The sequence below is a fragment of the Mauremys reevesii genome, linkage group 9 (assembly GCF_016161935.1).
Source record: "Mauremys reevesii isolate NIE-2019 linkage group 9, ASM1616193v1, whole genome shotgun sequence".
NCBI classification, from domain to species: Eukaryota; Metazoa; Chordata; order Testudines; family Geoemydidae; genus Mauremys; species Mauremys reevesii.
This window is the reverse complement of record NC_052631.1, coordinates 36681356-36708871: the sequence shown is the minus strand read 5'-3', so window position 1 is coordinate 36708871 and position 27516 is coordinate 36681356. Positions and strand designations below refer to the sequence as shown.

The 27516-nt window shown below is 42.9% G+C and overlaps 1 protein-coding gene and 1 long non-coding RNA gene across 4 annotated transcripts in view; one reads left to right on the top strand and one right to left on the bottom strand.

Annotated features, from left to right (window-relative positions):
- SGPP2 (sphingosine-1-phosphate phosphatase 2) overlaps positions 1-27516 on the top strand; it is a 71493-nt gene that overhangs the window by 37154 nt on the left and 6823 nt on the right. For all 3 annotated transcript variants that reach the window (XM_039489294.1, XM_039489296.1, XM_039489295.1), the window contains exons 3-4: positions 17040-17213; positions 21911-22000. In XM_039489294.1, the coding sequence (XP_039345228.1) occupies positions 17040-17213; positions 21911-22000 (264 nt within the window). The remainder of the gene's footprint in view (positions 1-17039; positions 17214-21910; positions 22001-27516) is intronic.
- On the bottom strand, positions 5037-26889 carry LOC120372306. Its single transcript, XR_005584844.1, has 3 exons — positions 26769-26889; positions 5887-6006; positions 5037-5134 (listed from the first exon to the last, which is right to left on the bottom strand). It is a non-coding gene; the product is annotated as an uncharacterized LOC120372306 (long non-coding RNA).

Genomic DNA, 27516 nt, shown 5'->3' with positions numbered 1-27516 from the left:
AATAAAATTAAAATTGAATTCTGCCAAGCCAACACATTTTATTGCGTATTAATGTGTCCTCAGCATTCTAGGGGAGACTCTTTCACAAGCAGATAAATGCAACTGCATTTGCTACTGAAAAACACTTCCACTCAACAACGTGGGCCCAATTTTCAAATGTGGGTCCCCAGACATGAAATCCAAATCCTGCATTTAAATGTGTAAAACTGTGCTTCACCTCACATGTAAATAGTTATTTGCATACCTTAAATGCAGTATTGAGCATCCAGATGTGATATTTGGGCATCCACCTTGGTGCCCATATTTGAAATTTGAGCTCCCCAAAGAAGTGAAGAGTCTAAGAAAAATAAAGTAATACCAAGCTTGGGTTAACTACTAAATTTCCATAGTACTTGGGGATCAAAATAAGTGATCATAGAGTAAAGTAGTATTATCTTCAAAATAGTAAAAAGCTGTGGGTTGGAAATGATTCTGCAAGTGGTGAGAATTACTATCTGCTCGCAATGGAAAGTGCAACGAAAGTTCCCACAACTGAAGCAAATAATGCTTTATCTGTCTTCATACAATGTGTGCCTGATGTTGCGTGTCCAGCGTGTTGAGGTGCAGCAAGCTGTTTGCTAGAGATTCAGACCTTGGTGAACAGGCTCCTGCTATGTTTTTCTTTAAGAAAAAAAGAAAAAAAAAGTTTATTGGAACAAAAGACACTGTTTCACCAGAGCTGCAAACTGCAGGAGTTTTGCAGTTTGAGAGAGAGATCAGATAATATACAAAACCAGGTTTACAATAACTTATGTAGCCTTTCTCCTGAAGTTGAGCTTGATTCATTGTTAGGTGTAACTCCACTGAATCCAGTCAAAATACACCAGGGATGAATGTAGCACATCACTTTTTGCAACAGAATTTTAAAGACTTTGTAAGTCCCCAGTTTGTTCTCAAGAGGACCCAAGGAAAGACAGATCTAATAATCTATAGATGAAGACTTTTGTCTGTTCGCTTCCATATTTCCTAATTTTTCCTCTAGTTTATTTCTAGGTCTGTGAGCTGGAAGAATTTGAATTTTTCAGAAGTGTGGGAAGTGGCTTTGTGGCAGTCCAGGGAATTTTCAAAGCTGGTATTGGTCATGCCCAAGTCTGAGAACCCAATGGCTTGAGCATTGGAGGCAGGGTGGAGGTGTGGTCTGAGAAATGGATGCCCAAACAGTATTTTCAGGAAATCCCAAGGTTGCTCATGGGCTGTTCCAGGTACTGCTCCTCCTCATTATTTCTGACATCATCTGTTTGGCAGTGTCTGAAAATAGCCTGCTTTTTAAAAATGCACATCACATTGGGGTGTCCAGGCTTCGCTATCGTATGTAAAATGCATGAATAATTTTGAAAATCCCATCAAACAGTATGTGCTGGGGCAACTTGAGTGTGGTCAAGTGCCAGTTTGTAAGTCTTATGGGAATCCAACTCTCAGCCTCCTAAGTGACGCTGATCCTGCCAAACTTTTGAAAATGTTGGCCTCGCTGTGCAGAAATGCCCCCCTTATCTGCTTCATGTTCAGTTTCAGTCATGTTCCAGCCCAGCAAATGGGTGAAATCGTTTATGCCATGTCTACACTATGAGCTTGCGTGTGATTGTCTTGCTCATGTATACGTACTCGCCCTAGCTCTCATCGAACCAGCATGAGTATAAATAGCAGCGTAGCCACAGTAGCACAGACAGTAGCAGTGGAGACATAGTTTAGCTGTGCCGAGTACATGCCCACTGGTTTCAGAGTGTTTGTGCTCAGCACAGCTAAGCTGTGCCTCTGCTGCCACTGGCCATGCTACAGTAGCTACTAGATGAGCACAAGCATGTGTACACAAGCAGGGGAGATCAAACCCTTGGCTCATAGTGTAGACATAGCCTTAATGTCATTTAAACACACACACTGCCCTGACACTTTTCTATCCATTCTGATGCTGGAGAGACTTGTAGCATTGTGCAGACATCCTCTAGGAGTATTGGGTGAGCTTGTGCCACAGGGAGACAGTGGTACATGGGGGAGAACACTAGTACCTTGAGAATAGGGTGACCAGATGTCCCAATTTTATAAGGACAGTCCCGATGTTGGGGTGTTTTTCTTACATAGGCTCCTATTACCCCCCCACCCCGTCCCGATTTTTCGCATTTGCTGTCTGGTCACCCTACTTGAGAACATAACATCATATACCAGTGAGGTGGTGAAAAGCCCAGTGTCTGGGAACCCAACTAAGCATGAGCTGATAGACAACTTGGGTATCTACTACTGTGAGTATTTTTCAAAGAGCAGCAGCATCCACATCCTCCTATGAAAATTCAGCTTATTGTCTGAGTGTCTGATTTTGGACATCCTCTACAGAAAGCCCTTTTGAAAAGGCTCCTGAAAAGTCTCCCTTGAACCAGACTATTCTTCTGCTTGCAAAGCACTTGAGTGAGTTCTCACTTTGGATCTATGCTGGCTTTAAATGAACAAAGAACAGAAGAATAGCAGCATTCACAAGCTCTTGCTATACAGTTGCGTACCAGAGTCACTCTTCCCTCTTTTGATTTTTCCTGGTTCCAGGTAGACTCTACTTTGGATCTGGTTAAACATTAAGTTTAAAATCCCCAAGGGGATATGCTGCAAACAAAAATGTTTGGCCTTTTTAAAATCACTGTGAAACAATAAGGGATGTTTCCCATTTTTGCCCTCCTTGACACAGACACACACACAATAAATTTTGGTTCTTTAGAATTACTACTATAATCTGAAAAATGACTATGTCTTCATGACTAGAAATCTGCACATGCACATTTCATAGAACCTAGTCTCAGCTGTCTCTTCCCTTTGATCAAACAAAGTAAATCCGCACAGCTAGAGGTCAGCCTTCCTCATCTTTGTTTAAATTTCTCATCTGAGTGGCTAGGAAAAGAGGTGGGTTTTTTTTGTTTTTGTTTAAGAAAAGCTTGTTTAAATGAGGAAGTTTTTTGAAATACAGGGTCCCAGAGACCAGGTAGCTTAAAAACTCTACTGGATCAGACAGGTCAGAAATCATGTTAAAGACTAAAAGTCTTTGCAGAGTTTAACAGATTTCAGTAGTCTCCTTGCATTTTTGTTTTGAATGGCTTCTGTGTGTCCTAAAGAAAACTAGCATATCCAAATCTAATGCAAATCTGAAACCTAGTTATTTTTAACACAAGGTTTGCTAGTGTTTGACTGTATTTTTAAAAAACATTCTTCATTTTGAGTAAACTGTGTTAGAGCACATTGTCTGGATAAGTTACTCTTTCATATTCACAACTAAGATGTTCTTTCTTAAAGAAAGTGAAACTGAATGACGCATAACTCAAAAAAACCAAATTTCCATTAGAGGGTTATGTAGTAAGATATAGCTTCAGAATTGTCCAAAGTACACCAGGAAGGTATCCCGCTTTTTTACTCTTGTCTCACAATGGCTTTTGTCCTGCTTTATTAGATGTAGTAATAATTAGTGTAACTTATTTAAGGCTAGAAGGGAGCACCAGATCATCTAGTCTGACCTTCTGTATATCACAGGCCGCCACCACCAACACCTGCACAGTGCACACTAAACCCAACAACTGAAATGAGACCAAAGTATTACAGCCCACAGGCAGGAGTGAAAGTAACTTAAATGACTTACTGGTACTCAGAGCAGCCGGGGTCCTGTGCAAGGTGAGGGGGGCACTCTGGGGTGGGGCCTTGAGCAGAAGGGGCAGGGCTGGGGCCAAAATCCCCCAGCCAACCCTTTAGTGCTGCCCGGCCCTTGCCTCCCAGGGCTTTGGCAGCGATTTAAAGGACCCGGGGCTCCGAGCACAAGCGTGGCAGCCAGGAGCCCCAGACCCTTTAAATTGTCTCCAGAGCCCCCGGTCACTGCTGCCACTACCAGGGTATTTTGCCTCCCCAAGCACAGCAGGCAGGCTGCTTTCGGCGGCTTGCATGTGGGAGGTCCCCGGTCCCGCGGATTTGGCAGCATGTCTGCGGGAGGTCCACCGAAGCCGCTGAAGGCAACCTGCCTGCCGCCCTCGTGGCGACCGGCAGAGCGCCACCCATGGCTTGCCGCCCCAAGCACGCACTTGGCGTGCTGGTGCCTGGAGCCGCCCCTGGCCACTACCACGGCAGAGGCCGGAACCATGGGCCCTTTAAATCGCTGCCGGAGCCCCGGGGTAGTAATAGTGGGGGCTGGGAGCCCAGGGGCTCTGGCCACTGCTGGGAGCCCGGGGCCCTTTTAAATCACCAGGCCCTGGGGCAGCTGCCAATTTTGCCCCCCACCCCTCCATCAGCAGCCCTGCCGGTATGGTCGGCACTTTCTTACTAGTACGCTGGACTGGACTGGCTGATGGAGGGGCCCCAGGGCCTGGTGGCAGCTGGGCTCCTGTTAAAAGCCAGCAGCCCCAGGCCCCCAGCCCCCCCCCCCCTACCCCGGGCCCCCCCAGCAGCATTTAGGCCCATGCATCGGCCTCTGCCGTGGTAGTGGCCAGGGGCGGCTCCAGGCACACACCTCTGCCCACAGGAGACTGTTATGTGCTATAGGCAGATAATAGGAGGGAGCAAGGTGCACCAGTAGTGATATACCAAAATAATCCCAGCAAGTGACCCATACCCACATGCTGCAGAAGAAAGGGAAAAACCCCAAGGTTCCTACCAATCTAACCTGAGGGAAAATTCCACACATGGCAATCAGTTAGATTATGAGCAAGAACCAGCCAGCCAAACACCTGAGGGAAAATATTCGATTCTAAATGGGTTGGTTATTTTGTTTCAGTCATGGACAGATCTTGCACACATAATTTAGAAGTGCAATATTGCAAATGTGTATTTTTCTTTTATCTTCCAAAGTCTGTGCCCCTCACACGCCCTGGGAAAAGTCAAGGACAGAAAGTAGTGGCTTCTTGCTTATAACATTATGGTGAAATCTTGGCCCTTTTGCAGACAGTGTTGATGCTTTCATAAACTGCAGTGGAGTTAGGCGTCCACCCTAATGTACAGCTGGGAAATAGTTGTTCAGATCCTTCCCAAGACAGTACTTTGGGTGTAACAGTTACAAACGTCTCCTTAGCAGAAGGGTTCTATTTTTGACTTTCCTTCACACAATCACAAAATAGCTCCTGCTTTTTCTTCTCTTTCTCAGCTAAGGAATAAAAACGGTATTCAGAGTGGGTATTTTTTAAGAAATATTTTACTTTTAGATTGTTAAAAAGTATTATTTTTATATATAAACTGGTTATCTTGCCTACTTTGAGTTTAGCTCCTCTGGTACACCCAAGATCTAATGCATCAGAACCAGGGGCGGCTCAAGGGCGAAATCACGCGAAACGCTGCGCTGCGCCGCCGCCCGCCCCGTCCTGCCGCTCCCCCCTTCCGGCGGGCTTCTTCTTGCGGCTCTGCGGCAGGGCTCCGCTCGGCCGCGTCGGCGGGCGGCCGCGCAGAGGCATGCCGCGGGCGTGTGCTGTGCCGGTGGTTGCGGTTCCCTGCACGCCGCATGTGCGGCGGCAGGGTCCCCGCCCCCCAGCCCGCCCCCCCGGGCGCGGGGCGCCCGCCCATTTTTTTTTGCGCTAGGCACCCTTGTTTTTTTGCTGGTGCCTAGAGCCGCCCCTGATCAGAACTATATCATTGGTCTCATAGGCGCCGACTTCTACTGGCACCGGTGGGTGCTCGACCCCCCTCTGCCCCCAGCCCCACCCCTCCCGCCCCTATTCTGACTCCTTCCCCAAATCCCAGCCCCGCCTCTTCCCTGCTTCCTTCCCTGAGCATGCCACGTTCCCGCTCCTCCCCCCTTTTATGAGGAAAAATGGGGAATAAGACATTTACCAACTATGAGCAAATCTCAGATGAAAAATTTGAATGTGTCTAAATGATACAACTGATCCAGTGTTGACACACCTTTATTGTCTAGTTGCAGCAAATCTTGAGTAGGTGAGGATGGATCTCACTGCCAAATTTCAAGTCCCTACTCCAAAACACAGAGAGGTACTAGTGTTTCTTAATGAAAGAGCTGGAAGACTAAAAAAAACCAAAACTCACATGAATCCATGGGCAAAAACATTTTTTTCTAAACTTAGTCTTAGAAACAATTGAACCATTTTAGCTGAAACTTTTCAAACAAACAAACAAAAACCAAAATACCCTTGGGTCCATCTGCCCCACTCCCAGCCTGGTTGCTCCCCTCCCTCCGTGGCCCCTCACCCTGATTAGCCCCTCCCCTCGTGCGCCCGTGCCCCCTTCAGTGCGCTTGTGCTTCTCCCCCGTTTAAGTTTGCCCCTATTGCACTGCACCCCCCCATTGCTCTTGTTTCCCCTCCCCTCCCCTAGTGCAGCTAGAGGAGCCGGATTTTGATCCTGTGTCTGTGACTGACCCCCCCCCCCAAGTCCTTAGTAGTCCCCCTATCTGTCCCTCCTCCCCCATTTTGGCACCCTCCTCCCCTGCCCACAGCCTAGCAGGGAGAAGTGGTGACCTGCTTCCCCTCCCCTCTCCCTTTCTCTGGTGTTTTCCCTCCCTCCCTACTCAAAAAAAAAAAAAAAAGGAAGACTTCCACCCCAAATGGTTTGACAAAGTTATAAGCAACTGAAAACAGGGTTGTATAATGGACAGTGTCAGCTAACCTTTTATATAGGCTTTGTTATCTGTGCTGCACATAATAAATGTGTACAGGAAGCAGATTATATATTGCACACCCTTGAGAGTGTTTGCTTAAACTATTACCTCTGATTCATGAATAAAGGAATCCAAAAAAAGAACGTAGCTTAAAAAGGTGGTTGGTTTTTTATCTTCTGTTCATCAGAAGCTGTAATGTTATGCCTAAAGCAGTTCACCCTTTCACAGTGGGATAGGGAAACTCAAGAGACACCATGAGCAATAGTTGCACCGTTTGAACTGGTTAACTGCCCTGAAGCTCTTAGCTAGCTGTGGTAAAACATTCTTTGCAAAAAGGTCATGGAAAGGTTGCCGCTCCGCCTCTCTAGACGGTGACTACTATGTGTGATAAATAGCCCTCTTATGAAATGATCATATTTAATAACTCCATGCTTATTACAAAGGTTAGGGAACTGGAGCTACTGGAAGAGTCAATGGTGCTTTCCCTTCTTTTCTACTTTGATTTTTTTGTCCAGGCCTTTTTATTTTAACTTGGATAATGAATAAGGGTGAGATGTAGAAATGTGGCTCCAGCAGTCTCAGCAGTTGTAGCAACTGCTAGGCACTCCGTTTCTTTGTTGCAAATCATCCATGTAAAAAGCAGGTAAGGCAGGGCACATGTTTAAAAAGAGCATGAGGAAATGGCACATCAATACACAGTTGTCTGAGACTGCTACATGGTTCGGTAATACTGTTGGTTTCTGATCATCCTTTAAAAAGGAGGTAAAGCTTTGGGCAACAAGGAAGAGATGAGATGGGGAGAGAGGAATGAAGTAATAAGTGGGAGTTGTGTGTAAAATTGGTACGATCAATAAGGAGGAATAGTGAATTATAATTAACTTTGTGGAGGCGACTGTGGCACTCTGAGGAAAATAATGAGCATTGCATATAGAACTGATTTAAAAGAAACTACTGCTTTTTCCAGTAGCCAGTCTGTGGAAATCACTGTACCAGGAAACCCTCATGCCAAGTAGAGTTGCCAACTTTCTATTCACACAAAACCAAACACCTTTGCCCCACCCCCGGCCTCACCCCTCCTCTGAAGCCACGCCCATGTCCCCTCCCTTCTCCGAGGCCCTGTCCTGCTCACTCCACCCCCCTGGGCTGGGATTGAGGGGTTAGGAGGGCGGAGAGAATCAGGGCTGGGGAAGGGGGGCAAGAGGGGCTCAGAGGTGCAGGCTCCGGGCGGCGCTTACCTCAAGCAGCTCCCAGAAGCAGTGGCACGTCCTGCCTTCGGCTCCTATGTGGAGGCATGGCCAGGTGGCTCTGTGTGCTGCCCCATCCACAGATGCCACCCCCGCAGCTCCCATTGGTCACAAAGCCCCCTGGCTCCACATAGGAGCCAGAGGGGCGACATGCCGGCTGCTTTCCGAGAGCCGTGTGGCGCGGAGGCTAGCCTGGAGCCTGCCAGCCCCACTGTGCAGCACCGCCAACTGGACAGTCAATGGCCGGTCAGTGGTGCTGACCAGAGCCACCAGGATCCCTTTTCGACCAGGTGTTCCAGTCGAAAACTGGACACCTAGTCGCCCTAATGCAAAGTACTGTGTCTGTCTCTAAAATGATCTGGTCCATTTAAATAAACTAACTGCTTTAGTGTTGCAATATATCTTATGTTATGCACAATGCACTGAAGGACCAGTCCTGCTGCATCTGCACCCACTGACGGCCCTGCCTATGTAGGAATTTGCAGAGTGAATGATGTGCAGGTGGGAAGAGGAAAGCACGCAGGGGAAAGAATGCCAGGGTTTATGCAGGCATAATGGAGAACACGTCCACGAGGACACCATGCTTGTTTCTTTGGAGATCTGTAGGTGGATGATTGGGGATTCAGTGGATCTACTCCTAAGTGGATCCACCAGCCATTCCCTTTCTGAGGAGGAGGGCGGTAGGCAGTGCAGAGACTAATAGCTGTGCACTCACAAAACACAACAGGTCTACAACCTTAGGCTTCCTCCTTAGGCTAACCCCTTGTTCTTGGGCTTGGCACAAGGAACCAGATATACCCCTTAAGGAATATACTCCCTTAGTTTCTCCACAGCTTCAGGTCTCCCTCTCAATGAATCAAGCAGTTAAATGTATAGGTTGCACGGTTCATCTGTTCACTCAGGCTTTTGCCAGAGGAGACTGGATATGTGATCTCTAAAACAATGCATCCTAGATTTTTGTTTTAATCTCTGTATGTGCACCTAGAGTCAGACATCCATTTTATAAGTCTGAAAAATAAATACTGCTTTTACGGGTTTTGTCTTTCTACCTTTCCTTCTCCTAGACAGCTTATTTGTAACAAATATCACTTGCAAAGGACGCCAGTCCTTACAATTTCACTCTCCAATGTGTTTGATGCTCTAATGCCATTTCCATCCAGATACAACAGCCATGTTAAAACAAAAGCAGCCTGATTGCTAATAGCAGTGTGTTAATCTAGGAAAGAAAGTGGATATGCAGGATTTCTGGGGCCAGTCTACACAAATGCTTTAGAAAGAAAGGCAAACCCACAGGTTCAAAGTCAGGCAGCCAGAGTAAGTAGAAGCCTCAAGGAAAAATTCACCAATGTCATTGACCCCACATATATTCTCTTGACTTTCATTAGTGGATCAATAGATCAGATAAGAAGAACTCAAAATAGAAAGCTGAAAATAAATAAAATATAATGGCTGCATTTGGGCTCCTTTGTTAGACAGCAAAAGAATATTTCAGAGTATAAAAATAGAAAAGACTGATCAAAGTGCTCTGCCAAGTCTTCAGACATCTGAGGAACAATGGGCCTTTCTAGGTCACATACTAAAGTTCTCACAGTAGATTTTCTTGGGGACCTCAATTAGAAGTAGGTTGCTGTTTTTATATCAGGATAATGGCCTGCACCACAGAATGATTAGGATTAGATGTAGTCACCTAAGAGTTCGCAAATGTAACAACCAACTTCAGAAACCTGGCAATACCATGCAAATATTGTCAAATGAGAAATTACATATTCTCACAGAAGAAACTGCAGGAAAAATAGTGCAACTTATTATATTAAGGTACCAAGCCACTGTCTAGACAAATTATTTCTCTATTGTATTCTCAGACTTTTTTCCTTCAATAGTTACTCAAGTGGGACTTTCGTGATGATTCTGAGGAACCACTGTAACAATATGAGGGATGAGAACTTGGACTCCATATCTCTTCCTACACCATATAGTGTGTGTGCGCACGTGTGCGCGCGCACACACACACACACACACTTTGTATACATGTGTAGGAGTGTGTATACAATACCTAGCTCTTTTATAGCTTCTTTTTAAATTAGTAGATCTCAAAAGCACTTCACACTCATTGAGGTATTTAACGGATATCATGTGTGTCAATACAATTTGCATGCATCCTGCAGAGGAAGAACGGTTAAAGGCAATGACTGATATGGTGACATATGAGAGAGAAGTATTTAAAATGCAGGATCATTTAGTTGAGTATGAACTTAAGATGCACGAGAACCCTTTTTTTGGTTACATAAAGCAGGGCTGAAATGATATCAACACTGATATACATGCTGAAAACACAAAAAAACCTACAGGTAAATAATGATGGAAAGACGTGCACTCATTATTGTCTTTATGAGAAGTGGTAAAACTAGTCCTGCATAAAGGTCAAGCAGCCAGCTGCACCATGGAGAACTCTGGCACCCATGGGTGGGAGGAACCCTCTGCCTTTCAAGCTTTGGAGACAGCTGCTACTGCAAATTAAGCTGCTGTAATGGCTCTCTCAGCCACTATGTTTCCCCCTTTAAAATGTGGCACTGACCAGTACTTCTGCATAGTAATGGATCCCTCAGGGTCCATCCTGTCTTCCCACACAATGTACCTGCTGCACTAGATCAAGAGGAAGGGTGATCTCAAGGCAGGATTTTCCCCCTGAAATGCATATTTAATACAGTGTAGAAAATATGTTGGATGTTATACAGAAATTCAAAATAAGTGCCTTTTTGTGTAACATACATATATGAAAACAGAGGTAGGCCTTGAAACCCACACTCAGCAATTCATAAGCAAACACTGTGATATCTCCCATTTTAGCAGCAATGTAATAAAGGGAGTTCTAGGGCTTTATAACCTCTACTGAAGACAAAATACCATTTCTAATGCATTGAGGCACTGCGTATTAAAACAAGAGTTGTCAAAGTTAATAGTACATTATGGGTTACGTTATTCGTGTTTGAACTGGGTTTGATTGCTGAATTTTGAAAGATAGGGAGTATTTTGCAACAGACCTCACAGTTACTAGTTAAAAAAAAAAAAAGACTAGTGCTAGTTCTAAAGTAGCAATTCTTAAAACAGCAGAGGATCTTGTGAGTTCCAAGGTTTGTATGTGCAGAATGGCATTAATGCAAAGCCTAGAGCACTGCTAAATTCTAAGGGTGGGGGATTTCAAGAGTACTTATCATTGTCCTACTCTGCTTCCATTAAAGTGAATGGGAGTTTGATTGATTTCAAATGGGACAGAATTAGGCCAATGTTTAAACCACCATCTGAAAAATCTAACAGCATGGTTCTGCAGACGAGTTCCTGGGGTCTCATCATATCACATAAGGGTTGATTAGACCAGTAGGTCACTCCACGGTTGGGATATCCGACAAATGGTGGAGGAATGGGACATTCACAGATAAGAAAGTCCCCAGATGTAGATGAGGAGAGTACCTTAATGTGACTACAACAATGCAAATTTCAAATCCAGGCCGATTTACTCTTCGTGGTATCACTATTTAAAAATGCAAATCGCGGTGGAGTTGCATTCTGTTCTTGACACTGGTCAGGTGGCTGTTTCAGATGAAGGGGTAGGAACTGCTAGAGGTGATGGATGTGTCAACACATGACTTGCTGTTACTATCCTTTAGTTGTTGCTGCTCATTATCAAGCAGGCCCACCGACAGACATTCTGGGCCCCAGGGCCAGGGAAAGTTTTCAAGTGTTCCTCTCACTTAGTTCAGCTATTTGAATTCTCAGTGCAGAATGGAAGCGAAGGGTACAACTTTCACCTAAGTAATTTTTCATATTTCTTGCACCCAGTTCAAACAGCTTTCATTTAAAAAAAGTGCAGACCTAATACATGCATAGTCCTGAATCTGGAGGGGTGTGTGCGTGTGTGTGTGTGTGCGCGCGTGTGAGAGAGAGCTAGTTTGAAGAAATTTGGCTTTGAAATAGCAGAGATGAATGTTCAATAAGAACACTCTGAACATGCTTTGACTTCAGGAAAATAAAATGACTGCAATGTGGTGCTCAGTGTCTTCACACCTGCATTGCAGCATGGAGAGAGCAGAGCTCCTTTTCACAAAAGGACTGAAAAACTTTGACTTGGGGGAGAGGGAGGGAGAAAACCACTCTCTTTCCTATAACCCTCAGCAGGCCCCCTTCTCAGCAGTATGTATAAATGCAGTGCTAGTAGTATAAAACACTATAATATTGCAGCTGTAGAATTATGGGAGTCATAAGCTAAATCTCAAGCTTCAGTGAAGATATAGGCCAGACCATTTGACATTTCACCTACTGGGCAAAGTACGTCTCTAGTCATGATACCACTTGTTGAAATCTAGAACTAGGATATTGTTGTGATCCCTTCGGGCTTTGACTATGGAACAAGCTACCTAGAATACTGTAGTCCTGCAAAGTGTGCTAGACCAGCTACTTTCTTTGGCTGTAATTGCAACATACTCTTCTTCAGTCCAGCTCTTTACTACCTTTAACTGATCTATTTGGGAGAAGGAGGGGTAGGACTTTGAGGGGTAGTATGATAGATGGGGGCCCTGTGCTACAAACTGTACAACACATAGTAAGAGTTGGCACGGCCTGGAAGAGCATACCAGCTAAACTCAGACAGAAAAGGTGTGTTATTCCCATTGTACAGATGCATGGTGAGATTAAGTAATCTGGCTAGGGTCACGTTGGGAATCTGTGCCAGAAAGAGGAAATGAATTCAGATCTCCTGAATCTCAGTCCAGCGCCTCAACCACAAGCTAATCCTTCCTCTCAAGTACACGATAAACATTAATGAGGCCTCATGACACCCCTGTGAGGGAGGCAGTTAAGGACACTGCCGAGAAGTGGTACTGTGTGTGCCTTACTGTATAAAGAGGAGAAAAAAAAGCCTGACTCCGCTCACTCAACCATCCCCCTCTGCCTCTGAATATGCACCAGGCCCAACCGTTAGCTGCCTTAGTCCTTCCACTGTGATCTTGGACATGACTCCATCCAACCTTCTCACTTCCCAGATGCCTCAGAGTTCCTTCTGCTTTTCATCCCTCCCTCCTGCCAACATCCAATCTCTATTGTTTCCATACTAACCTCAGCAGTCCCATTTTCCCCTTAAGAACTTGCATCGCAGCCTGGCTTGCAAATAATTCAGGCATGAAAGAGTTAAAAAACACTATGCTGTAAAAGCAAAACAGCTCGATACCGTGAGGTACCTTGTATTTAGACACACTTCCTTAAGTTTTCAAAACAACGTAAAGGGAATTAGCCATGCTCCTCCCACCACATTTCATGAATCACTCAACTTAAATCCCCATGCACTGCTTTGTAACTGTCTCCTCAAGTTAATTATGTCTTGCACAATCCATTATGTTTCTTGATTTTGTTACTTCAGTAATGGAAAAGAGGAGTCTTTAGGTTCAGACAAATTCCACACGCTAAGACAAACAAAATAAACTTATTAATGTGCAAATTAAAATGATTTATGCTGAAATTGCCTGCATGTTGTTTTCCACCAGAACTGCAGGAAAAAAAGCAATTGATCTGCATCACTCAGAAATTGAACAGAACAGAGTGCATCCTAGAAACAAACTTAGAAGCAAAGCAGTTAAAGCCAAAACCATAGTTCCCTAGCTACCTGTTGAACACTAGCCACACAGGAAAGAAACAAAATGGAGCACCAAAGCAGGGAAATGATACTTCACTTGGGCAAAGGTTTCTTTCTGTGAGGCTCTGGCTAATTCTTTTTCTGTATATTTGTATAATGACAAATTTTGTCTTCTCACCCAACTTTTCAAAGCCTGTTCCTTTTTCCTTTCTAAACTTTCAGGTGTGGGCCTGTAGGTAGATTTTCCAGGAGAGATTGTTGGATGGAAAGTTTTGCAGGCATGTGGGGTCTGTTGGAATGGATTTTACTTACAGAAGTTCTAAAGATTCTTGTGAGATTGGCGAAGTTTTGCCATAAGCAATATCAGGAACAGTAGAAATGTATTATAGTCAGCCCCAACAACATCCTAATTTTTTCTACGCTCCTGTGAAGACAACTGGGAGATATGTTGAAAATTCATAGGAAGGCTCTGAGAAAGTATATAAAAAGCTTACTCTTACGGTGTATACTTTTTAATTGTAAAACCAACCATACGTGTCTATCTTGCTGCAGTCATCTATATTTGCTGGTCATTGCTGTAGAATATTTTTCAGACTTGACTGTCTCTTGGCCAAATTCTTTCACTGACGTATATAGTGTAACCAAGAACAGAACCTGACCTACAGTTCTTACAAGAGCTGTCCTTGTGTGGAGTCTCAGGTGCCTCTGGAAGTGTGAGCAAACGTCTTCTATTTCGAGTGAAAAAAGAACTACAACTGGAGAGCCTCCACAGAAATGCCAATTCCCAGCCTTCACAAAAGGAACCTGTTACACTTTTCTGGGATCTTGTGACCTTACCCAATCCCAAAGGTACTTGATCTATGGTTGTGGCCATCTCTAGCTATGCTAAACTTGTTCCACAGCCATCACATTCTGAGACACTTTGCAAATAAGTGATTCAAGTCAAGGATTGAAGATGAAGTGCCCTGCTGTCTAGATTTTTGTCTTGGTACTACCACTCCCATGCCACCAGGTTCCCCTCACCCCTCTATCTTGACTTACCCACATCACCCTCAACCTTCCTAAAGAAAGCTTGGATTATGGGAGACTTGCAGTATCTTTGCCCTCAATACACTGTTGTCCTTATTACACTGTTCTAGGCAGTACAGGCACATTGACTTCTTAGGCACACGCCCAAAGGCTCAGTGTATGCCTTCCACTGCCTAATATATAGTGGTAGCAGCATGAGCTTTTAAATTTTAAAATGACATGTTTTCTAGTCTACGCTGCCATTTAAAAAACATTAGAGATGAAACTTAATACTTCTATTCATTATATTGCATTTGCATGGGACTTCCAACCTCTGATTTCATGTCAATAATAACATGCTTAGCATGGCTTGCCCTGCCTTAACTCTAGGCTAATGCCAAAAACAGTAGCTTCATAATAATAGTGGAATACGTTTCCCGACCCATCAGAGAGAATTTTTGCTTTTAGTTCTGGAATTTAATCGGTTCATGGAAATGCTCTGCTGCTTGGAAATGGCACAGAATTTTAAACTACAGCAATCCACTAAGATTTCATCTCCCTTTGACCTACTGTATGCTGTGAACAGTCTGGGGCACAGACTGTTTAAAACCCACTCCCAGAATGCTACTGTGAAATAGAAAAGATCAGTGGGGCCATATTGATGGTATTAAATTGGCCATATATACTAATTCATGAGACAACAAAGGGATTAAATGATATAAAACCTCAAGGGAATCATTTTTCCTAGGGTCTGTCCCCTCCAACAGAGAGAGGACCCAGATCTTTATTTCCCCAAAGTTCAGGGGATGTTTGGTTATGACATTTTGATCACATAATGGTCTGGCCTCATAGCTAACTTATATAGGCCAGATTTTGTTTTCAAAAGTAGATTGAGTGCAGGTTCCTGAGTCTCAAGGCCTCACCTTATAAGGAGAAATCACTTCTAAAATAGAAAATGAAATAAAAACAACCTTAGCACTATTATAAATATTTCATGACCAAGACCAGTTTAAAAAAATTATGCTTTTAAGAAAACTTCTCGTCACACAGTGCTAGAGGCAGAACAAAAAATCATCGTATACGGTAATTGAATAGTTTTCATGATAGACAGTCACAGCTGAATATAATTTTTATGTAGAGTTTTTATTTTGTTTTATGAGACTTTGCATATCTCTAGCTGCACCATTCTCATGGCAAAAACGCTAAAGAAAGTTTGTTTTCCATTCTTTAAAAATACTGATAACCCGGCAGCAAAGGACATACTAACGTTCTAAACAGACTTGTTTCAGAAGCAATATTTTATATAGTAACCTCATAGTCAGAGGTGCAGAGAGCACAGGGCCTTCAGGTTTCCATCAGTGTAATTGGGAAAGGTTGCTGAAGCACTACCTGATCCGTAACAAATAAAGAATTAACTTCTGCTTAGCTTCTCCCTCTTACACAGATGCTCAGGTGGCTTGAAGAGTGGTGGTTCATAATCCTGTTTTTGGGAAGAGCACACAGCACACCCAGGACCATGGGCTGAGCTGAAGCCTAAAGTTGGAGTCTACGTTTGTCTTCTGCTGTGTTAACTTATTTTAATTTTCTGATCACAAGTACTATCCATTTGGGGATATGGGGGACTTCACTGATAGCAGCTCTGTCTTTTCTTTTAGTCTCTCTACCTGCTTACAAGCAATAACTGCTTGAGAGGATAACTTTTTTCTTCCCTTTGATTAATAAAAATATTTCAAACAACATCTGTGCTTCAGTGGTTAATAACATATTAATAGTTCCCTGACCTAACTCTTTCTGGTATTACAAAGTGGCTCAATTACTTGGAATTGTCCAAGCAGTGCATGAAAGCACTTTGTTACCAGGATGTCCGGCAGGAGGAGAAACTTTGCAAACATAGTACTGCCCATCCTGCTTTCTCCACTGTGTCCACCCAAGGATGTCAAAACAATATACCCATCACTGCCTGTGCGTGCCTCTAGATGGTGTTTTGATGGCACGTTGTAGGGCTGGCAGAACTGAAAAATGCCAGACATCAGGGTGGAATTAATCCTTGCAGAGAACTTAAAAAAAATTAAGTGTATGTTTCAAAGATGAAACATGATAATTTCATGGGCCTGAAAAATATGTAATAAGGAAGTCTCTAATCTGCCTTTTTGCTCAGAGTCAAGTGGTTGTGAATGGAGGAGGAGAAACCTCTACATTTAAAATAAATGTTTAATTATGTGTTAGTGGTGAGGAAACAAACGATGCCGGAGGGTGGGAGTCACTTGTCTCATACTGTGACTTGCGTATCCATGCTGTACCTCTTTGAGTAACATCCTTCTGGTCCCACATATGATCCACTGACAACACGGTGCAGTAAAACCACTGTTCCTCTCATGTGCGAGTACAATGAAGTACTCTTTAGTTATTCTGGGGACAAATTCTTATCTCAGACTAGTGGATTTTACATGATATGCTGCAATTGTTGCCCATGTAGCTGAGACTGAAATTAGGCCTTTGTGTGAGTGGAGTGAGAATTCCCTCTCCTTAACAGGTCTAGCTAATTGTGTGCTCTGTTTCCCCCCCAGATTGTTATGTACATAGGCCAAGTCACTAAGGATATCCTGAAGTGGCCTCGTCCTCATTCACCTCCTGTGGTGAAGCTGGAAATGAGAGCAGAATATGGAATGCCATCCACCCATGCCATGGCAGCTACATCCATTTCCTTCACATTTTGTATTGCAACAATAAACCAAAACAAGGTAAGGAGGAACAAGCATGTGTCTGATCCCATTGAAGGGCAGCGAGCATGAAAAGGTCCAATGCCTTTACCCACCAAGACTTCCATCATCACTCACTCCTACCTTCCACTGTTGTAATGGGTTAATACTAGATATGACAAGAACTGTTGTAGAAAATTTCCCAACTCATTTGGGATGGCACTAGCTCAGTGTCATTGTTGGGTTTTGTTACTGTGTTAAGCTTCAGGGAAATGTTCTGTGTTTTCACTAAGTACTGACCACTTAAACTGCATCGCTCAGAAGGAACTCTTCACAACAGTCATAGTATGAAGTATGTCTTGTATTGTACAGTTACATTGAAAGAGTTACATTGGAGCAATTGCAATGTACACATTTAATGTTTTAAGAGTGTCAACATTGCATATGAGGAATTGCAAAGTCCCATGGACATGAGAAGGGCTCTCTACTGCTATTGATAATGATAATGTTGGATGCAGAAAAAATATTTTTGTGAAATTCCTCTAAAAATTTAATCTCTTTAATGGTCCTGTTGCACTTTTCAAATTAATAGTTGTTAAAATATTTTATAACGTATTACTGGAAAATATTATTAGTTCACTGCACACTCACTATTATTGGGGGCTACTCAGAGAATCCTCATCAGAAAGACTCATTGGGGAAGTCAGGTTTGACGAGTCAGGCTGTGTGTAGATTTTCCTCTTCTTGTTACCATGTACCTTTAAAATATTGACAAGAACTAGAGAAACTCACTCGAATAGTGCATAGTGAGGGTGTACAATCAATGTGAGCATGAGGCACAACATGTCTTTCTTCTTGCTCTATTGAGGACATAATCTTAGTATAGTGACCCAATTGGCAAAGCTGCAGAACATGGATTTCAAAGGGGCATGCGAGCACAGCACCTTAGAAAAGCAGGCCATGTGCTACTGTTCTATAAAAATGAAGAAACTGTCGCAAACTTAGGACCAGTTAGAATTCCACATTTGCCACTGTGCTCTATAACATGGCTACCAGGAGTTCATAATGACAACATGCCTGGAGCTCTGGTCTTACTCCTGCTAAACCAGGGGCGGGCAAGAATTTTCGCATGGGGGCCACTCCATGAATTTTGGTAAGTTGTCATGGGCCGCACATTTCCACTATATTAATGGAGGGGATGCAGGGTCTGGGAGGGAGTTTGGGTGCAGGAAGGGGTTCTGACCTGGGGCAGGGGATTGGGGTACAGGAGGGGGTGCGAGGTACTGGCTCTGGCCAGGAGGCGCTTACCAGAGGTGGCTCCCGGCTGGTGGCGCAGCAGGGCTCAGGCAGGCTGCCTGCATGCCGTGGCCCCACACCACTCTAGGAAGTGGCTGCTGCTGGCACATCTCTGCGTGCCCTTTGGGGGAAGGAGGACAGCAGGTCTCTGGGTGCTGCCCAAGCCCGCAAGCACCACCCCCGCAGCTCCCATTGGCCGGTTTCCAGGCAATGGGAGCTGTGAGGACAGTGCTGGGGGTGGGGGCAGAGCTGCCTCCCCCCTGCCAGGGGCACATACAGACATGCCAGCAGCCACCAGCCACTTCCGGGAGCAGCATGGGGCCATGGCAGGCAGGCAGGCAGGCAGCCTGAGCAGCCCGCTGCACCGTGGGACTTTTAGTGTCCCAGACTCAGAGATTGCGAGGGGGCAGAGGCCTGACAGAAATGTTAGTCATGGCAGGCCGGACAGAAATGTTAGATGGGCCAGATCTGGCCCACGGGCTGTATTTTGCCCACCCCTGTGCTAAACTCTACTACTTGAACGAAAGGAAAACTTCTTTATCTGTTAGCAGTACCAGGCCAAGGCACCTAGTTAGGCAGTTCTGACCCTGCCCAGCAGAGGACAGCAGTACACATCCATACTAGCTTAGTCATTACAGTTCTTTATGTTCACCCATATATGAATTTGTGCACTAATATTGCAACCTATATCTTCTGAATAGCTGTATTGTACTTACTGTAAAATACAAGCCACCATAAAACAATTTTTTAAATTGTTTCCATTAGAAAATATCTACTGGTACATTCCTTTGATGTCATCTAGAGCTGCAATTGATCATTAGTAATCCTTCATCAGCCCCTGAGCTGTGTGAGGAGGAAGGAATAAATTGGGAATACTCTATTTAGGAGATAACTGAGGCTCAGGAGGGTGAGGGAAAACAGCATTAAGGGGAATCAGACCAGTGTGTGCAGTCACAGATCAAGCTTTCCACGGGAGGGTCTTGGATACAACAGAGACTGTGGGGCCACATAAGTAAATTGTCAAATGTATAGCTCTGCGAAAGCATTTCTGACCTGACCTACAATCACCCCATACCATCCACCTAGTCATGGCACTCTCCTGAGTCAATTGTGCCAATCGAATGATGATTTTTGTTATACAGACAAATGTCCTGTTGTAGCTAAGATGAGGCCATCAAACTCAGGATATGTCTACACTATGAAATTAGGTTGAATTTATAGAAGTTGTTTTTTTAGAAATCGTTTTTATACAGTCGATTGTGCGTGTCCCCACACACAATGCTCTAAGTGCATTAAGTCAGTGGACTGCATCCACAGTACCAAGGCTAGCGTCGACTTCTGGAGCGTTGAACTGTGGGTAGCTGTGAGTAGCTATCCCACGGTTCCCGCAGTCTCCGCTGCCGATTGGAATTCTGGGTTGAGATCCCAATGCCTGATGGGGCAAAAACAGTGTTGCGGGTGGTTCTGGGTACGTGTTGTCAGGCCCCCCTCTCCCTCCCTCCATGAAAGCAACAGCAGACAATGGTTTTTTGCCTTTTTTCTTGGGTTACCTGAGCAGACACCATACCACGGCAAGCATGGAGCCCACTCAGCTCACTGTCACTGTACATCTCCTGGGTGCTGGCAGACGTGGGACTGCATTGCTACACAGCAGCAGCTCATTGCCTTTTGGCAGCAGATGGTGCATTACGACTGGTAGTCATCATCATCGTACTCCTGGGTGCTCTTTTAGCTGACCTTGGTGAGGTTGGTCAGGGGCGCCTGGGCAGACATGGGAGCCAGGTCATTCCCATTTTCTGCTGAGCAGCCAGGAGATGACAATGGCTAGTAGTCATACTGCACCGTCTTCTGGTGAGCAGCCAGGAGATGACGATGGCTAGCAGTCAAACTGCACCATCTGCTGCCAGCCTAAGATGTAAAAGATAGATGGAGTGGATCAAAACAAGAAATTGACCCAATTTGTTTTGTGAAATTAACGGCCTGCTGAACCCAGGGTTTTGAGTTCAATCCTTGAGGGGGCCATTCTGTGTGACAGTTGTTTGTGTTTCTCCTTGATGCAAAGCCACCCCTTTTGTTGATTTTAATTCCCTGTAAGCCATGTCGTCAGTCACCCCTCCCTCTGTCAGAGAAACGGCAGACAATTGTTTCGCGCCTTTTTTCAGCGCAAAACCAGAAGCTACAAAAGCAAAACCAGGTGAGGAGGCGACAGCAGCGCGGTGACAAGAGGGACATGGTCATAGACTTCTCACAAAGTACAGGCCGGGCAATGTGCACATGATGCTGATGAGCTCTGCATGGTCACCTGTGCTGATCAGCTCGCCACGCTGGCCAAACAGGAAATGAAATTCAAAAGTTCGCAGGCCTTTTCCTGTCTACCTGGCAAGTGCATCTGAGCTGAGAGTGCTGTCCAGAGCGGTCACAATGGAGCACTCTGGGATAGCTCCCGGAGGCCAATACCGTCGAATTTGCATCCACACTACCCCAAATTCGACCCGGCAAGGCCGATTTCAGCGCTAATCCCCTCGGAGGTGGAGTAAAGAAATTGATTTAAAGAGCCCTTTAAGTCAAAAAAAAAGGGCTTCGTCGTATGGACGGGTCCAGGCTTAATTCGAGGTAACGCAGCTAAATTCGACCTAAAATCGTAGTGTAGACCAGGCCTCATTTTCATGGATGACCTAAGCCAGGATTTGAAAGAAGGGGTGAAAGGCTAATACATTAACCTAGTTCTCTACCAAGGATTTCTCTCCTCTCTATAATCTGAAAATACTTTACCAAATAATTTAAAATAGTTGATTCCATGTTGTTAAGGCAATTCTGAGAAAGAATAAAATGAATAAACCTTATATAAAGTTTGATATTATGGTTAGACTGCTATAACAACTGGATTACAGTTTTAGGCTAGCCATTCATTCCCCCACTCCCGAAAACTATTGATCACAGTTTGTGTCAGACAGTAGGGGTATCACATTTCACTCTCCGGCAATCACTTGAACAACTGCTCTGTACTTTTTTTTTTTTTTTAAAGGAAAAAAAGCTTTTTATCTCTAATGCATAATCACTTAGTGCAAGAACTACTAGATTTTGTGGATGATCTTCTATTGTACATAAAGAAAGAAAAAAAAAACCTACAGATGCCATATTGTCCATAGCTCATTCATGCCATCATTAGACCTAGCTTCCAGTGGGGAAAATGGAACCTTAAGACCTTCACAGGCTACAAGTAATAACGTAGCTTTCAGCATGATACAGTGCTGCCAACATTCAGCCTGAGAGTATCTGAATGCATAACTCTGATACACATTAGCTCTCTGGAACATTAGAACTCGCGTTCCTATTCTAGATTACCATGTGGGTGATGGCCATTGGATAAATTATTTTAGGTACTGACAGACAATATATGTACTTAATTTGAATGCTGGTAACATTTCTCTTTCTTTCTACAGTACTCACTTGTGTTAGGACTAATGGCAGCATTTGTATTTTCTACCCTGGTGTGTCTCAGCAGACTTTACACTGGAATGCACACTGTACTGGTAAGGGTAAAGATATACTGTCCTCCTGTCTGTGTTCTTTTACTGGCACCCATCCCCTTAGTTTCTAAGCACTCTGATAAGCAGGGGGGGGGATCATATTTCTGGCTTCCTTCCCTACCAACCAGAGGGAATGTTGGGATTTTTTTCTGTAAAAATATAGTTTAAAAGGTATTTTTTTACATACTCTAGGTGTGTGAAATAGTATTGCAGTGACAGTGCATACATGGTACTCTTACAGGAACAGTAGGACAAAAAGGTGGATTGGCATTTCACTCTGAATGTGGAAAGGCAAGTGGTTATTTTAACTGCTAGTGACTTCCATACTGTTGGTCCCGCTCCCATGAAGCTCTGTTTCCTATGGTCATAAGCTACTTTCTGTTGATTAACAGTTTGACCGAGTAGAAGGTGGCTGTAGACTAGCCCAATAACTAATACTTCTGGAGGAGTGCCAGCGCTCGTCACCGTGGTTATCCCATGCACAAAGCATTGGGAACTTCAACTTAAAAACTTCCCAAATGCATTTCTCATCAAACACAATCATTAAAAATCCAGGAAATTGTTAGTTAAGCAGTATTTCCACCCAACCCAACCTCACTGTGCATACCTTCCCCCCAAAAACACACTCTCCAGCGCCACAAGAAACTCCCTTTGAATTCCAATACCTAACCAACCGTAATACACACATCCAGTTTCTCATAATCACACACAAACGCACAACCTGAATTCTGACCACATGCTTTTTCCTGTACAAATGACTCATTATTTTCCTCTAGATATCTGAATGTAGCTGAAGTTGGGGTTAAGCTTGTGTATTTCAGTGCATTTGAGAATCTGGATGTGTACACTTTGGCTGATAAATATGTAACTGAAAGGGAGTTTGTTGTGCAGCTGAGGAGCCTGGTGGAGTGTTGGGTATTATGGTGTTCGGGTAAAAAGGCAGGTGAGGTTGGTGTGAATGTGAATCTTGATTTAATTGTTGATGTCCTGGACATTCAGTGATTGCACTGATAGGAAATGTCCTTAAGCAAGTTAACAGTATTGTGTGTGTGGTAGTTTCCTGTTGCATTTCAGAACTATTAGGTAGGGATTGATTAGTCAGGAGGTATATGTAATGTGCACAAGTGCCAAACCAGTGAGGCATGCTGGACACCTATTTCTATTTCTCCAGTGCAGGCAGAACTTAAGTTAAAACTGTTTGTGTACGTGGAGCTAAGTTAGGTTATGACATAAGGGGAATAGCACTTTTCTGTTAAGTACACATGTCAATGTAAACCTTAATTAAGGAGTCATTAGTGGCCTCCATAATAATAGGAAGCTTTATGGTAATTGGTATGTAATTAGCAGAGATGTGCAGCACTTTCCTAAATATGAAATTCAGTGTAAGAAAATATTTTCAACTTGCATAATGCATCATTAATAGTATATGACGAAATATTGTATTAGTTGTAATGAAGTATATTCTAAATTATGAATAAAGTAATTGTATTAGTTTTAATGAAGACATAAATTTGATGCATTGTAAAAAAAAGAAATTGCTAATAAAATGGTGGTTGTCCATGAGATATGGCCTGACCTTTCCTTCCAACCTTACTGGATCAAAACAATGTCTTAAAAAAGAGAGGATGTGTCCAGTCTAGATTTAACTAGTGACCCTAAGTCAATCAGTAAAAATTCTTAGAATATTTCTGTTGGTGTTCCATGATAATGAAAGAGACTTTTCTAAATTCAGACAGAGTTTGGGGTAAAGAAGAAAAAGCCCTTTGTGCCTATCTCAGATTGCCTCTAAACCCCCAACTCCTTAGTTTAACAGCAAAAAACATATTTCAATAGAGAATCTTAAAAAATGGCATCGTAGTGAGGGGAGCTGAGGAAATAATTCATATAGAATAATTATTTCACAAATAAAACCTCTTTCTGTTCACAAACTGTCCACTTGCAATTTAAGATTCTTATGGAATAATGAGTAAAATATTGAAAACAATTTGCCAAATGTCTATGAATAACTGTCTGAAAACTGCTCCTCAATCAGTTCAGTGCAATTATTCAGTATTCTAAATCCAAGTTTGGACACAGGTCACATCATATGCTCATCAGGAAGCAGAAACAATAATTCTTAGAATCATGTTTCTGGTACAAAATGATCACATTTGAGCTCAGTTTACTCTCCTCAAAGATTTTGTCCACCTAATTTTTTCCACTAGACTATTTGATGGAAAACTAACACTGAAGGTGCATGAACACGTCTGTAGTGAAATCAATAGTTTCTTCAAGCAAATAGTCACACAAAACATGCTGATTCACTGAGGTTTACTGAATTTCTCAAATTTAGCAAGTGAATGAACACATGTAATTTACAAAAATTGGCAAGAATATTGCAACACAGCATGTACTTGGTTTCTCTGAGTTTTAATAATAGCACACAATGTAATAAACATATTGTAGTATAGGCTGTAAAAGTAAGGAAATCTAAGGTCTGATGTATACTTGCAGTTTTACTGGTAGAAGTATTTTGGTTAGGAGCATTGTGGTTTTGTGTGTGTTTATTTGATTGAAATAGTTATATCTGTAAAAGGACTAATGTGGATGCCATTATGGTGACTTATGCCATTATAGTTATTCCCCATATAAGATAGGTATAGCTATACTTGTGTGAAAGCACCTTTTTACTAGTAACTGAATTTACACTTTAGGGCGTTGTACTGCTTTAACTAGTATGGTTAACTAGAATAGTTGGGCTTCTCTACACTAACAAGCTAATATGCCTGGGTGCTGGAATTAGGGGTGCTGGAGGTACTGCTGCACAAGGGCGGCTCCAGGCACCTGCGTACCAAGCACATGCGTGGGGCAGCAAGCTGTGGGGGGCAGCCTGCAGGCCGCTGTGGGGCGGCAAAATACATAGAGTCACCCTGGCTTGAAGTGGTTTCCATCATATACAAGGTTTAAGTTTGATTCAATGGCCCTTAGCACCCTCACTATACAAATTGTTCCAGAGCCCCTACTATTATGAGAACCTTCTACATCTGCTAATAATGAACCTTGGTTGAAAAGTGGGGAGATGCCACTATTTGGGGGGATTACAAATTATAAGGTCTGAAGAGCTAGCAAAGTGGGAATTAGTGACATTCTGTATGTAAATCAGAGAAACTGTGACTCAAAGGCACAACCAAACTCTTGATTAACTTTTGAGGCAGAGATTCTATAATTAGGAGGAGATTTTTAAAGGCATAAAGGGCAATTAGGTGCTCCAATCAAGAGTCAGTGGGAGTCTGGGACCTACCTCCAGTGGTATCTATGAAAACCTCCCCCAGATTCTTTGCCTGAAAACTCTGAGCCAACTCCTGATATCCTTGATCACTTACTTCAGTTGCAGGAATGAGGCAAACAGGACTTGGTGCACAGTCTAAAGATCAGTAGAATGGGTGCGGGGAAGGGGACAAAATTAACGTGCATCTACTAGGATTTGAAAACTATGCATGCCGACTTTCACTGGTGGGACAGTATAACATGGAGGCATAAGAATCACATCACTGACCACATCACAACTGCAGACACTAAAAATACACAGTGGGAAGGCTTTTATCCTTTTAACCCATCAGTACCAGCACTGGGAATTTCCTAATGCATCAAACTAACCCATTTTGCGTTAGTGATCACAGCAGAGCTCAGTTTCCCCGACTGTAACGCACACGTTCCTGTCTCCAAGAAGCTACATGAGATAGTAGAGGCAGACAGTCGCTTGAGAGCCACATTTAATCTTGCGACAGGTTATCAGTACTGCAGTTCACAATGTATACAGCCATGATTTAAAAAGCAATAATATCTTATACTACCCTAAACACTGGCCAGTATATAAGGAGAAGTATAGAGGTAATTTGTTATTTAATTCTGAAAAATTGTCCTCTGAAAACAAAGTAAATAATTTGTGTAAGAAATATAGATCTAGGATCGCTGCATTTATTGCTGATTATACAATTACAAAGACATAGAAAAGAAGCAGATTATGTTCTGTAATACGCATCCCACAATGTGCACCTGTCTTCTCTGTTACATCTTGGTTTCCCTCCCCCCCCAATAGCTCCACTTGTTTATTGCTCATATTTAGAAGAAATTCCTGTTGACTCTAGGTAACGTTTCAAAAGCACCTACATGACTTAGGAGCATAAGGTCCATTTTCAAAAATGACTTAAGCACTTAGGAGCCCAAGACTCATTGAAAGGTTCCTAAGTTACTTAAGTGCTTAAAATTTTTTTACTCGGTATTATTAGCCTTTGGGATCAAAATTAAAAACTTTCTCTGTTTACATAGAAAAATCATGTACAAGTTAAGATCTTTGTTATCATTTTAGAGGGGATTCAGTTTTGTCTGTCATGCAGTAATTGTGTGTGTGCGTGTGCACACGTGCATGTATGTAAATCTCAGGTTAGTCATAAAAAACTTAAACCCACCAAAAATGTATACTAGAAGAAAATACATCTGGTATGTGCACTATTGTGCAGCATGCCAAATTATTTCAGTCTAAATTAAAAAAAAATCCAAATTTCCCATAAGAAACAAAACCTAAATCTCTTTTATTCCATAATAAAATGACTGACAGAATAAAAATGTGCACAAAGGAAAACTTTAACTAATCAACCCAGTAAATAGAGGTTCTCTGTTCAGGAGTTATTATTCAAATGTAAGCAGTCTTTAGTGATCATATAGTGTAGGTAGCAAAATAGGTATTAACTGGAAAGAGAAGCTATTCATATGCAAAATGGATTAATCTTACCATATACTTATTTCTACTAAGGCTGAATCCTTTCTTTTTACATTGTATTATTTAAGAATTAATGACTCTCTGACTTCACATAGCAGTAATGAAATCCACACGCAGATTTACAAAGGTATTCCTTGAAGTCACTACTGAGTATCTGAGGGAGAAATGTACCTTGGGAAGTATAAGAAGCTTTTTGGATTTAAAAGTGTGCTAATAAGCTTTAATATTTGCAGTTTAAGTAGCTAATTAGCTAATTAAAGGCAGTCTGGGTTAATGAAGAGCCATAAACAGGTGAATAACTTTCTCCTTGTACCTCATTTATCTTTAAATTTAAGATTTCTTTTCTGTGATGTTTCACCCAGCTTGATGCTGATCAAATGTGGCATTGGTGAAGGGAAATTTCTAAATAAGAGTGCTCTGAACAGAATGACTAGCAGCTGAATGCAGAAACTGAATTCAGTATTTCCTCAGCTTTTTTAAAGCAACCAGTTAAACCCTTCTCCATCAGCACCTTCCTTTCCTTCCTCTCAGCCCCTGAAATCTAGTATCTGGGATGGCTTTCTATGCAGTGTTAACTGTTGACAAATGAGACAAAAATAAATTGCATTTACTCATAAAAGAAAAACTACAAATAAAATGAATGTAGGAGGAAAAGGTGAAGGAGAATTAAGATTTCTATAGCCATCCTTTAAAGCCACATCAGAGCCTCTCTTTTTGGTGGGGGATGGAGGGAAGGGAAGTTTATTCACTGCAAATGTTT